Genomic DNA, 12,882 nt, shown 5'->3' with positions numbered 1-12,882 from the left:
TTGTGTAATTGGAATAACTAGCTCATTAGCATGTGAAATAAAGATTCTACTGCAGTCATAAGATCTAATTTATTTGGAAAACTGGTGAGCAAAAAATGTAAACACTATGCACTATAGTGAATTAGCAAAAATACCTGCAAACCTATAAAACCAACATCGAAATTAAGTAAATGGTTAATAACATATTATGATGTAAATACACAGCTAGCCTAGCTTCATTATTAGGTTTTTAAAACACTGAATTTATATACTTGATGCTGAATATAGCAGGCTACTGCTGGTGTATTGTTGCCTAAATATATAAATACTATCAACATTCTTTTACGTTCACATAATGTGCTGGCTAGAATTGATTAACATTTTAATAAAAATACGTAAATTAACAAATACGCTACCAGTTAGCTTAGCAGCAAGCTAACAGGCAGTTGTTTGTAAGGCTATTATAGTTAGCTAAATACACTACTAGCTAACATTAACTATGCTGTTCAATTCAAGACACCCTTGTAGTTAAACAATGAGAATGTTGCACTTTCAGTTTACCCATTGTGTCATACATTGATAATTTTTATTCAATTTCACAGCTAGGTTGAAGGTTTACAGACTAAACTGCAATGTAAATGGAATCCAAAACAATCCTAAGTAAAAATGCACACTCACTGCCCACTTTGATAGACACGGTCAAGACGACCTGCTAAAGTTCAAACTGAGCTTCAGAATGGGAAAGAAAGGTGATTAAAGTGGCTTTGAATGTGGCACGGTTGGTGGTGCAGATGGGCTGGTCTGCGCATTTCAGAAATGGATCTAGTGGGATTTTTACCACCAAAAAATCTCTGTGGTTCACAGAGAATTATCTGAAAAAGAGAAAATAACCATTGAGATCTGGGCTAAAATGTCTTGTTGATGTCAGAGGTCAGAGGTTCAAGCTGTGCCCTTTTTAGCAGAGCATAGCAGCTCCGTCACTTTCAAACTTAAATGATGAAAAAACCTGCAGAGTGTACTAGCTGGTGGAGGAGGCCGCCTACTGGCAATATGTCTAGGAGTGAAAACAACTGATGCGGGCCATTTAATAAGCTTATAACATTCAAAACAGGTGCGAGAGCTCAGTTTCTGTTCAAAGCACAAACCTTCCCGGCAGCATTACTCTGTCCACGCAGCACAGGCTGAATGCTGTGTCCCCTTCTAGTCCAAAGATACCTGTGATGTTGGCTGGACTGCTGCAGCTGCCGCTTTAATATTTTCTCTCTCTACACAACATCTTCTTAGCCTTCAGTTTGAGAGAAATGTCAGCATTAGATTATATGCACAGACTACTAATAGACCTTAAGGTACAGACAGACTGTCATATACTTGCAGATTGTGGTTTATAAATAGAATAGAAATTGTTACATTAACATCCAGTCTTGAGGAAAGGTTTTTAATAAGATTTTGGAAGTGTAATGATTCAATTCCATTAAACACAACAGCTTTGTGGGGTTAGCAATAATGTAAGAGGTACTCTGTACATTTAGCTACGGGTAAACAATGGAAAACATTAAATAATCATTTTAAAAACCTGTAATTACACTTTTTCTGCATCTGTGATTAACTCTTTATTCTGCACGAGCTCCAGACTTTTATATGGTTGGTAGCAACGTCAATTTTTAAAGTCAAACACTTCATTTTCTGCATTCTGGTGAAACTTGATGTGCAAATCTGTGCTTTTGCTTCACAGCTTGCAGTGGAAATATCCGTGTGTAAATACAAACTTCAGGCACAAGGTTAGAATTTCAAATGTAAGTAAGTTTTTCAGGCATACTGTTGTGCTTTCAAATATGCATTACTCTGAATATATTGATTTAGCTGCTGAGCCGACAAACACAGGACTGATGTACTGAGGCGCTCTTTTGTGTCTTTTGTTAGAGCGAGAAAACAGTTTCTATGCTGCGTATTTATTTAGAAGTCCTAATCATACTAGACAGTAGGTCTGTTTTCTAGTATGATTTTGAAGAATCACATACATATATGACTGTAGTGTACTGACTGATAACAAATCGTACCTAAAGATGTGTCTACAAATTATTGAACAATTTCGGAATAACGGTGCTCAACATAAAATAAAAAGACCTTGAATATCTCATCATTGACTGTACATAATATCAACAAAAGAGGACAAGAGAGAAGGCGAAACATTATTGTATGCCTGATCTTCAGGCTTATCAGTGTGCATCTCTGATGGTCCAGTGGTGCATTGGTGCCTGTGGAAGTGTCAAGAGCATGCTATTTTTATGATTTGATCCTATGTTTAAGTAGAATCGGTTAATATTCAGTAAAAAGTTGTTATTGGTGAAAAATTTGAGAAGCACTGACTCAGATCATATCACTCATCCTTTACTTACCGACACCATTAATACCATTGTTTAGTGATAGAACAGTCACTGAAACGTGGGTTTTAGTTAGTGCTTAGTTTATGTTTGCAACAGCTCTTTATCGTTCATTTATTCAAAATCAGGATATTGGAAGATATTCTGTTTCCTGATGGTTTCACAAGACAGAGAGTTAACACACATGCAAGTTTTCTGTATCATATCAATGATACGCTTAAATAACTTAACCTTATCATTAATCAAATACAACAGAACAGAGGAGAAAGAAAGAAAAGACCTGCAGAGATAATTCACAACGACTCCCTCGGAGTAGGTACATCGCAGTGTGAAAATCAAGGTGGCTAAATTAAAGCCTGAAGTCTCACAGGTATAAATGAGCATGTCCCCCTGAGTATAGCGGTGGTTGGATTAGCATTATCCTGTGGGCAAAGATCCTTTCTGGTCCCTTCTGCCTTCTCTTTAACAGAGACATGAGAGCTGGCACAACAGAGCTTTTTAAAGTCCATTCACCAGGTTTTGTTAGGTAAGCACATTGCAGCTCTGTGTGTGTTAGTTGATTAGAGGAATAATCAACCGCCAAATGCATTACAACTGCCACTAAAACAGCAATTGGTGATGACCAACACAAAAAAGCCACACATTTTCTGCTTTATGCAGACTAATAAATAACTTTAAATCTACGTGCCACACCAAAACATGATATGTTTAGAGCGAGAGAGAGTTTTCCCTATAAAAACGTGCATTTAGAAACGTAAATACTTTTGTGCAAATTGGTATTTAACTCTAAATTACATTGAGAGTATCTCTGAACGGTCATCACTGCCTTTTTCTTGCATCACAGTATCCTGATGATAGCTGCTATAAACCTCCCTTTCACTAGATGGCGCTCTTGCCCGTAAACGTCACGCTTGCACTGACGTTTGTTTCAGCGTCACCGGAAATGCTTCTTCAAAACACTTCAATGGCTGTCTTGCAGTGACTTCGACCGCTTTGGGGCAAATAGTTAGCTCTGAAAGTCAGGGATAATTTACTTACTTCTGCGCTTTGGGGACATTTTTAAGGTCCGGCATGGCGGGGCCGCTGCTGGAGTTTGAGACCGAGATGTTCCTGAGTCTCTTCGGCAGTGACGGGCTGCTAGTAACGGCTGAAGGCTTGGGGATAGACCGAATCCTGCTGCAGTTCTTGCGGGTTTACTCGGAACCGGGCAGCCTGGTTCTTCTGCTCAACACAACCACACCAGAACAGGTCAGGAGAGGCTGGATTAGCTAGAGGCACAGCTCGTATGCTTATCTCACACTTTACCCGTTGCAAGGTGATGTGCCCCAGCAAAGCGACTTAACAGTGCCTTAACAATAAAACCATACATTAAAAAAAAAATAAAAGAAAGAAAGAAAATGTTAGAAGCTGGAAGGGGTCATTTTTTTGTCCATAGACATGGTGGCTAAAATAAATGAAGATAAAAGAGATGTGCACCTGCTAACAATTTTGGCGCCATCTCGGATTCATACATTATTTCAGATGGCATTGTTGATACATTTTTGTAATATTAAAATGTATTATAGTGTATTATTTTCATCTGAAAGTTGTTATAGAATCCCCTCTGTGATGGAGCTCGTCTAAGAAAGATAATTTTATTAACAGTAACTATCTGTGTAACTGGTACTGCATGAGGAAGTCAGAAGTATCGTGCATGAGGACAGCGAGAAAGCAGTGAGGTGTGAAAACCCCGTCTTTTTTTTTTTTTTCAAATTGCAATGGTGATGGACAGATTGAAAGATGAAGTCAGGCTGGAGTGTCTTTGGACACACGACATTACGATCTGTAGTGGGAGCAGGTGGAAGAAAGTCTGGAGAGGAGACGAAGGAAAGACAGAATACATGTGTGTGAATGAGAGGGAGACGGGTGTAGCAGTGACGCTGCAAGGAATAGAGGTAGTGAATGTGGTTGACCATTCAAAGCAACAGATGGTGCAGTAGAGAGTGCAGCCAGGGTGGAGTGGGTAGAGATGAGTGTCAGGGTGATTTGTGACAAAAGGATAACCGCAAGAGTGTCAGGGAGGGTATGCAAGGTGGTACTGAGACCTGCTGTGATTTGTGGTTTGGAGATGGGGCACTGACGAGGACACAGGACGCCGAGCTAGAGGTGGCAGAGATGAAGATGCTCTAATTTTTATTGGGAGTGATGAAGATGGACAGGTTTCGAAATGAGTAGTTCAGCTCAAGTTGAGCAGTTTGGGTTAGAAATTTAGAAAGGTAAGGTTGAAAGAGTTTGGACATGTGCAGAGGAGGTATAGTCGTTATACTGGACAAAAGATGCTGAATATAGAGCTGGAGGCAGGAGGAAAGGAAGAAGACCTCAGAGGAGGTTCATGGGTGTAGTGAAGGAGGACATGGAGAGGACTTGCATGACAGAGGAGAATGTTGGGGATAGGGTGAGATGGAGGCAGATGATCCTCCCGAAAAGGAGCAGCTGAAACAGGAAGTATTGCATTTTAAAACACACAATTACAAAGTGGTTCAGTTGGTATAAAACCACACATTAAAGATATAAGTGTAAATGTCCTTACATCAGTTACTACATAAACACTTCCATACACACATTAGAAGAACAGGAGCCAAAAATAATGGGTGAAAGACTAAGGAATAATTATTCTGTAAAAAACTTTTTCAGCCAACAAGTTCATTCAGCCAACCTGGCGGGCTGAGGGCTACAACCTCAGAAGCGTGATCGCCTCATTATTAAAATAAGAGTTAGAAGACCCGGTTCAGATAATCGAAGACAGTTTTACCTCTTGTTTGTGTGAAACATAGCATACAGCTTTAACCAAACGCTTGCTTCTTTTCGTCCTCACTTCTCAGGAATATTTCACAGAGCAGCTGCGAGTGGAGGGTGTGACCCACCTGCCCAGGACGGTGACCAGTGATGTCCAGAGCACTGAGCGTTACAATGTTTACACCGAGGGAGGGGTGCTGTTTGTCACCAGCAGAATCCTGGTGGTGGACTTCCTCACGGACCGCATCCCTGCTCATCTAATAACAGGTCAGACACTCCACCTGTACATGGCTAAATTCATATGAGAACATTTTATTTGCAGCCTTATTTATCACTAGCAGTCCAAATTGCATTGCAATACTTGTTTGAGTACTTGTATTTGCAACATATGGTTATATGGAATGCATTTGAGTTATCAGTAAAATTCAGTGGCAGCATGTTGACTGAATGACATATAGTTAAACTAAATTCCTTCTTTATGCAGAGGTTAGTCACTCCTTACAGCTAACTTTGTCCTTTCCCATCTAATGTTTTCCTGCATGCTGCCTGATTACTTTGCAGCTGTGGCAGTCTTATGAGCGTTTCATGATGTCATTCAGCTCTTTTGAGTTTCTTGCACTATTGTGGACTGCATTTGGCAACCGTCGTCTTGGTTCTGCTCTGGAGAGTCACTCTGAGCGGGTAGAGAATAGGCTGCAGTCTAAGGCTGGGAAGTTGGAGTCCATCCACAGGATGTGGAAGTTAGTGGACGGACAGCTGATGTCGTTATAGTGACGTAGTGTTTTATGGTTATACTGTCAAGTATTTATAGTATTATTTATTAACTGTTGAAAAAAATTTGAATACATGCTCTGGCATACACATCCACCTCTTACTACTGCCACAGTTACAATCTACTTCTGTGGGAAAATAATAAGATGGGAAATATTTTATTTATCTCTATGTGGGTAAGTTATTGTGTTACAGTGCCTCAAATATGACAAAAACAATTTATCTCCAAAAAATAAATACAATATAACAGCGTAAAATGGCTCTTAAAGGGAAAATGAGTGCAGTTAAAGCAAACAGCTTAATAAAAATCTAAATGTGATACAGTAAGGAGATTAAACGGGTGTTGTGGTTTAAGTCGATAAAGATTTTCTGTATCTGTCTTTATGGCAGATGTTAGAGAACGCGTTCACCTAAACTGTCCTGAAGCCATGCATGCTCACACTGGTATCCAGGAAGTGAGAGCGGTAACAGCTCAATGCAATCCTGCTTAAAGCTCATCTAGCTACACTCAGTCATTCAGCTCCCTCCCCCTGATGGTGAATCACTCATTCGCTGGAACAGCTCCAGCACTGAAACCCTGTTGTTTGCTCTGTAGCTGCTCCAGGATTACAGGCCTCACTCAGTAGAACAGTCAGCTCCATTAGTTGGTCTGTGAAGAAAACCAACTTGGAAAACTTGACTTTAGCCATTTCAGTTTTGCATAAACCACAATGAGCACGAAAAATCAAACTTATCAGGTGACAAAGTCACTAAAAATCAAACAACTAACAGCCAGCTGATATATTATTCAGGCTCTACCTTCACTGTCTATTTGTTCCGCTCCCTTTAGGCATTCTGGTTTATCGTGCCCATAAAATCATTGAGTCATGCCAGGAGGCCTTCATCCTGCGTCTGTTCAGACAAAAGAATAAGACGGGCTTCATTAAGGCCTTCACTGACAAGGCCACGGCGTTCTCCTCGGGTTTCTGCCAAGTGGAGCGCGTAATGAGAAACCTCTTTGTCAAGAAGCTCTACTTGTGGCCCAGGTACTGTCAAACTACTTCACTGTAGATGTTTTTTCTTGTGTATTTTGTTGTTGTAGTAACATTTATAATACTTCTTTTACTACTACTTTTTTTTTTTTAACCTTTGCACTCAGGTTTCAAGCATCAGTGAACACAGCACTGGACAGGCACAAACCAGAAGTGGTGGAGCTTCACGTGTCCTTAACTCCAGCCATGAGGGCCATCCAGAGCTCCATCCTGGACATCATGACCGCCTGTTTAAAGGAGCTGAAACGCTACAACCCCACTCTAGAGGCTGAAGACCTCTCGCTGGAGAACACGCTGGGGAATTCTTTTGAAAAGGTTTCACAGTGTGTTACTAACATATACGACACATTTAAGCTGCCTTGACAAATTTTACCTCAGTGCGTGAAAACAGTTTTGATTAAATTATTAAAGGAGGATTTTTTTGTTTTTTAAGAAGGCTTATGGTAATTGCACCGAGAAAAAAGCAGGTTGAGATGAGCTTCTTTAATTTGCATGTTAAATGTTATTACAGCGTTTATGAGAACCCAGTTTCTAAAAGAAAATTCAGGACACTGCAAAACGATTTGCAATCCATTTAAACCCTCTTAAATTTAAATTGAAAATGGTACAAATACAGTATGATCCCACAACTAATTAGGTCAATTGGCAACAGGTCAGTGGCATGATTGGATATGGAAAGAGCATCCGAGCGAGGCCGTGAGAGGTAAAGATGTTCACTGTTCTGTGAGGAACTGAGTTCTTTTATAATGAATGGTGCCACGTCCTGCAGGCTGAATAAGCTGGAGCACATCTGTGTGACTTCCCCTGATAGGAGAGTTAGAAAAACACACCTCTGGTTGTAGGTGAGTTCAATTGTATGCTTTGCCGTACTCCCATTCAGACTATCCGTCACTATCTGGACCCCTTGTGGCATCAGCTGGGAGCAAAGACCAAAGCACTGGTTCAGGATCTGAAGGTGCTGAGAGTCCTCCTGCTCTACCTAACCCAGTATGACTGCATCACCTTCCTCAATCTCCTTGAGTCGTTGCACTCCAGCCAAAAGATCTTTGGCTCTAATTCGGGTAAACTACATTTATTTGACTGCCCCTTAATGCCGGATTGGAGGCAATTAAGAGTTTAAAATGTCTAAATTAATTGTAATTCTTTGCATTCAACCTTGCTGTTACCATCAGGTTGGCTCTTTCTGGACTCCAGTACATCCATGTTTGTGAACGCTAGGAGCAGAGTCTACCGTATTCCCGAGAGCAAAAAGAAACTTAAAGTGGGAGCAGAGGCAGAGAAACAGAAGCCATCCTCTGCCTCAGGTAACTGACCAGTAGGCCAATCTCTGATACGGTGATATCAGAGTAGAACTTGTCTGTGTATTCATGCTAGCATGACTAACTGCTCAGTCTGTGTGTGGGTTTCAGAGGTGAAGCGGGAGCTGGTGCTGGAGAATAGCCCAAAGTGGGAGGCTCTGACTGAGGTCCTGGAGGAGATTGAGAGGGAGAACAAGAGCTCTCAGCATGAGCCAGGTTAGACCTCAGTGATGTTCAACTGTTACAGTGTCATCATGAATGAATCTGAAAATGATTTTCTTTAATACGATTTGATTTTTAAAAGGTAGTGTTGTTGTCATTTGTAAAGATCTAAAGATTTGTAAATTTTAGCCGACGGTAAAACTCCTCGTTTGAAATCTACACTGCCAAAAATGTAACACTTTGAAAACACATCAAAGCTCAATGGGGCAAAAAAATCATGCTTGAAATCTATACTGATACAGATTGGGTAATATGTTAAGACTGGAAGGATGCCATCGTTTGATGGAAATGAAATATATCAGTCTACAGAGGGCTGAATTCAAACAAACCCTGAAAATCAAATGATGTTGCAGGCTAATGCAATCTGCTGAAAGCAACTCAAAATAGTACTCAATAGTTTATATTGCCTCCACTTGCCAGTGGACCTGCCAATTCTGGTATTCTATGGCAAGTGCCAGGCAGTGACATGGAGCCCACTAAAGGATGCCCTTAAGCTACATTTTGTAGCTCTGGCACTTCTCCTGTTCCTCTTTGCACAAAGGAGCAGATAATGGTCCTGCTGATGTTATAAGGACCTTCTACGGCCCTGTCCAGCTCTCCTCCAGTAAGACTCCTGGAATCTCTTCCATGATCTTGAAACTGATTAACAACCCCCTCTGCTAATAAACTGAGCAGATCAATATCCCAGAAGTATAACTCACTCAGTACCATATTAAAAAGTGTTCCTCTTATTTTTATTTATTTATTTTTAGCAGCAAGAAAACCATGAGCCACAGCTGGCATTTTACAAAGTCATCCTCAGGGTGGGCTGATTTGTCCTGCTTCACTGTGTTGTGGTTCTGCTTTGAAGCTGCACAGTACTTGACTGTACACCTGTACACACTGAGGAAAAGTAGTCCACCAGAATTTGGGTCAATTGCAGAATATAGAGTAGGCCTCTTTATCCCCCGTGGACACACTGGCTTTCGAAGCGGGAAAATCTTTGGCCTTAGCCCCATTGTTAGGATTCTGTGTGAGCTCACTTTAGATGCACCAGTTCAAGGCCTAAATATGCTGCTTTGGTGACGTGGAAAGCACCTGTCACTATCCATACCTTTCATGTTATTTGTTATTTTATTAATATTATTATTATTTTAAATAAAAAAGCTTCACTTTTCATTGTCAGCTTACATTAAAGTAGTTTTTAGTCTTTCAGGGGAATATTGTTTTCCGAATCCTTACATTTTTATATTTTTTTTAATAATCTGACAATCTCTCTGTAAAGATCTATCTTTCTCTAACTGCCTTACATTCCTCCCTCAGGTCGAGTCCTGATTTGTGCCAGTGACGACCGGACCTGTGCTCAGCTGCAGCAGTACATCAAGCACGGCTCCGACTGGCTGCTCAACCGGCTCTACCACCGCACGATCGGGAAACGGGACTCTGCTGCACTCGGCGCCTTAGAACTGGATTTGGAACAAAAGGGAAAGGGTCCAGTCAAAAAAGGAACGAAGGGAAAGCAACCTGCGCAGAAAAAAAATGCAAAGACGACAAAAGGCAAAAGCAGACCGTCCTTGACTCTGACCCAGATGGTGGGGAAGGAGGAGACAGGTGAAGCGGCAGTCATGGGCAGCAGCGGAGATGAGGATGAACTGACGGATGAAGACGGAGGCGAGGAAGAGCAGCTCAAGCTAGACTTGTCATCAGATGCTTATTATGGCGTCCTGAAGGAACCGCTGACTGTCATTCACCCGCTGAAAGGCTGCACCGATCCCCACAGTCTGACCCGGGTTCTCCATGAGGTGGAGCCTAGCTTTGTGGTGCTTTACGATGCCGAGCTGAGTTTTGTGCGCCAGCTTGAGATCTACAAAGCTAACCGGCCTGGAAAGCAACTTAGGGTGTACTTCCTCATCTATGGTGGCTCGACCGAAGAACAGAAGTACCTGACGGCTCTGTCTAAGGAAAAGAAGGCTTTTGAACACCTCATCAGGTCAGAGCTGTTTCTCTTGCGTTAAGCGGGTGCAGTGTACTTTGTTGAGGGTCATTTGCTCACCATTTCTTGTTTTTGTGTTCTTGTTTAGGGAAAAAGCTACTATGGTGATCCCAGAGGAGAGAGAAGGGCGAGAAGACACCAACCTAGACCTTGCTAGGAATCTAGATCCCGCCAATGCCACCACCAACACCCGCAAAGCAGGCAAGTCTCTGTTGTTATGCATTGTTGATTTTTCTCTCCTTTGTGTGCTAAATCGTCTTCATGATGAATTGGAACGGTTTGTGTTTTTATATCCGTTTTCTGTCCAATAACCAGGTGGCCAGGAGCAGCCCACAGAGCCCTCACGAGTCATTGTGGACATGCGCGAGTTCCGGAGTGAGCTGCCATCCTTGCTCCACCGCCGCGGACTGGACATTGAGCCGGTCACCCTTGAAGTAGGCGACTACATTCTGACGCCGGACACATGCGTCGAGCGCAAAAGCGTCAGCGACCTGATTGGCTCGCTGCAGAGCGGCCGCCTCTACACCCAGTGCCTCTCAATGACCCGCTACTACAAGAAACCTGTGCTGCTCATCGAGTTTGACCCAGCTAAGCCATTTTCCCTAATGGCCCGCTCAGATTTCCGTCACGAGATTTCATCAAATGATGTTTCTTCAAAGCTCACCTTGCTTACGTTACACTTCCCCCGGCTACGTATACTGTGGTGCCCCTCCCCGCACGCCACAGCCGAGCTCTTCCTGGAACTAAAGCGAGGCCAGCCCGAACCTGACGCCGCAGCAGCCCAGGCGGTAACGGCCGAGTCAGACACTGTGGGTGAATCAGCAGACCTCTACAATCCCGGACCTTATGACTTCCTGATGAAAATGCCTGGGGTCAACACAAAAAACTACAGGGCTCTTATAAAAAACGCAGACAGCTTGGTCGACTTAGCAAAAATCAGCCAGGACAAGTTGGCGGAAATACTCGGAAACGCTAACAATGCCAAGCTGCTGTACGAGTTCCTGCATAATGTAGTTAATGTCCCTGCTCCCATACAGAAGGCCAAACAGACATGACGAGCAGACTACAAAGGAATATTTTGCCACTGTGATTAATTTATTGCAGTAAGAGTATTTGACATATTCGGACACAGAATTAACTTTTTAAAAAATGCAGATGTTACATTTGGATACACAGTTTTTGTAAAACTGTGTGACTTTTATCGTTTTTCTGTTTTTATATTGTCAAAGAATAAAATCGAAGTCTTTTTATAAATAATAAAAAACTGTTATTTAATTTTTTTTAAATAAAATGCACTTAATTTATTTTAAGCAAACCTTTAACGTGATTTTTTTTTTTCCTTTGAGAGGCATGATAGAGTCAATTGTTAGTAATAATGTATACATAATCAAAGGAGTTTGCAAAGAAAAGCGTCTGGACTTCTTTAAGTTGCTTGAAGACGTTTCACCTCTCATCCGAGAAGCTTCTTCAGTTCTAAGGTCAAATGGCCGAGAGTCCCAGATTTAAACCCAGTGGGAGTATCCCCCCAATGAGGGACAAAGGACCCCCTGGTGATCCTCTAATCACATGCGCCAAGGTGTGAAAGCGGGTGTGGGACCTAATCAGCCAGGGTTTCGGGTGAGCTCATTGTGAAACCTGGCCCCACCTTGTCATATGAATTCCTGAGGTCAGATGGCCCAGGATGTGAGTGGGCGTTAAGGCGTCTGGGGAGGGAACTCAAAACTGGATTATAGATGGCAGACAGTTGGTGTCGTAAACCACCGCCTCTGTTCAAAAATGGTCGCTCACAGTGGACATAGATGGCCTCTTTCACTCCTCTTTCAAACCATCTGTCCTCTCTGTCCAAAATGTGAACACTGGCATCCTCGAAAGAGTGACCTTTATCCTTGAAGAAACGTCTTCAAGCAACTTAAAGAAGTCCAGACGCTTTTCTTTGCAAACTCCTTTGACTACGATGACCTGGATGACTGAGAACCTTCACAGACAATATATACATAACATACTGTTACAGTGGGGGATGCTCATATTAAATACAGCAAACATTTATTTAAAATGATATCAGTATATGTACAAGTAACCCCTCTATGCTAAATGCTGTTGGCTCTGGTGCATGACAGTGATCAGATCTCAGGGACATGACTCTTTGAGCACAGATGCCCCACCCAATAGTTTTTACACTTTCTGCTTGTGGCGGGCAGCCAATCAGAATAAAGCTGGTTTTCCACGACAATGGGGCCATTCTAAATCATGTACAGTTATAATTATCTCGTGGCCATGACTTGTTTATTTAGAAAAAAAAAATCACACAGCGCACTTGAGATCTGATTTCAGCTCTTCACAGTGCAGGTCTACTCTGTGGAAAGTTATGCAACATATTCAAAACATACCAAAGGACTAAAGTCACGTTTTATGTTTGTTTTTTGTTTTCTTTTTGTTCGTTTTGGTCTTGTTGA

The 12,882-nt window shown here is 41.9% G+C and overlaps 1 protein-coding gene across 1 annotated transcript; it reads left to right on the top strand.

The window, feature by feature from the left end:
• Nucleotides 1-3,280: 3,280 nt before the first annotated feature.
• On the top strand, nucleotides 3,281-11,693 carry ercc4 (excision repair cross-complementation group 4). Its single transcript, XM_003438709.5, has 10 exons — nucleotides 3,281-3,608; nucleotides 5,222-5,402; nucleotides 6,736-6,931; nucleotides 7,045-7,252; nucleotides 7,818-7,998; nucleotides 8,110-8,241; nucleotides 8,347-8,451; nucleotides 9,760-10,426; nucleotides 10,518-10,630; nucleotides 10,745-11,693. Exons 1-10 carry the CDS (start codon nucleotides 3,432-3,434, stop codon nucleotides 11,482-11,484), a joined length of 2,700 nt encoding a protein of 899 aa, XP_003438757.1. The 5' UTR covers nucleotides 3,281-3,431; the 3' UTR covers nucleotides 11,485-11,693.
• Nucleotides 11,694-12,882: the final 1,189 nt, after the last annotated feature.

The sequence above is a fragment of the Oreochromis niloticus genome, linkage group LG8 (genome assembly GCF_001858045.2).
Source record: "Oreochromis niloticus isolate F11D_XX linkage group LG8, O_niloticus_UMD_NMBU, whole genome shotgun sequence".
NCBI lineage: Eukaryota > Metazoa > Chordata > Actinopteri > Cichliformes > Cichlidae > Oreochromis > Oreochromis niloticus.
This window is presented reverse-complemented; position numbering and strand designations above follow the sequence as displayed.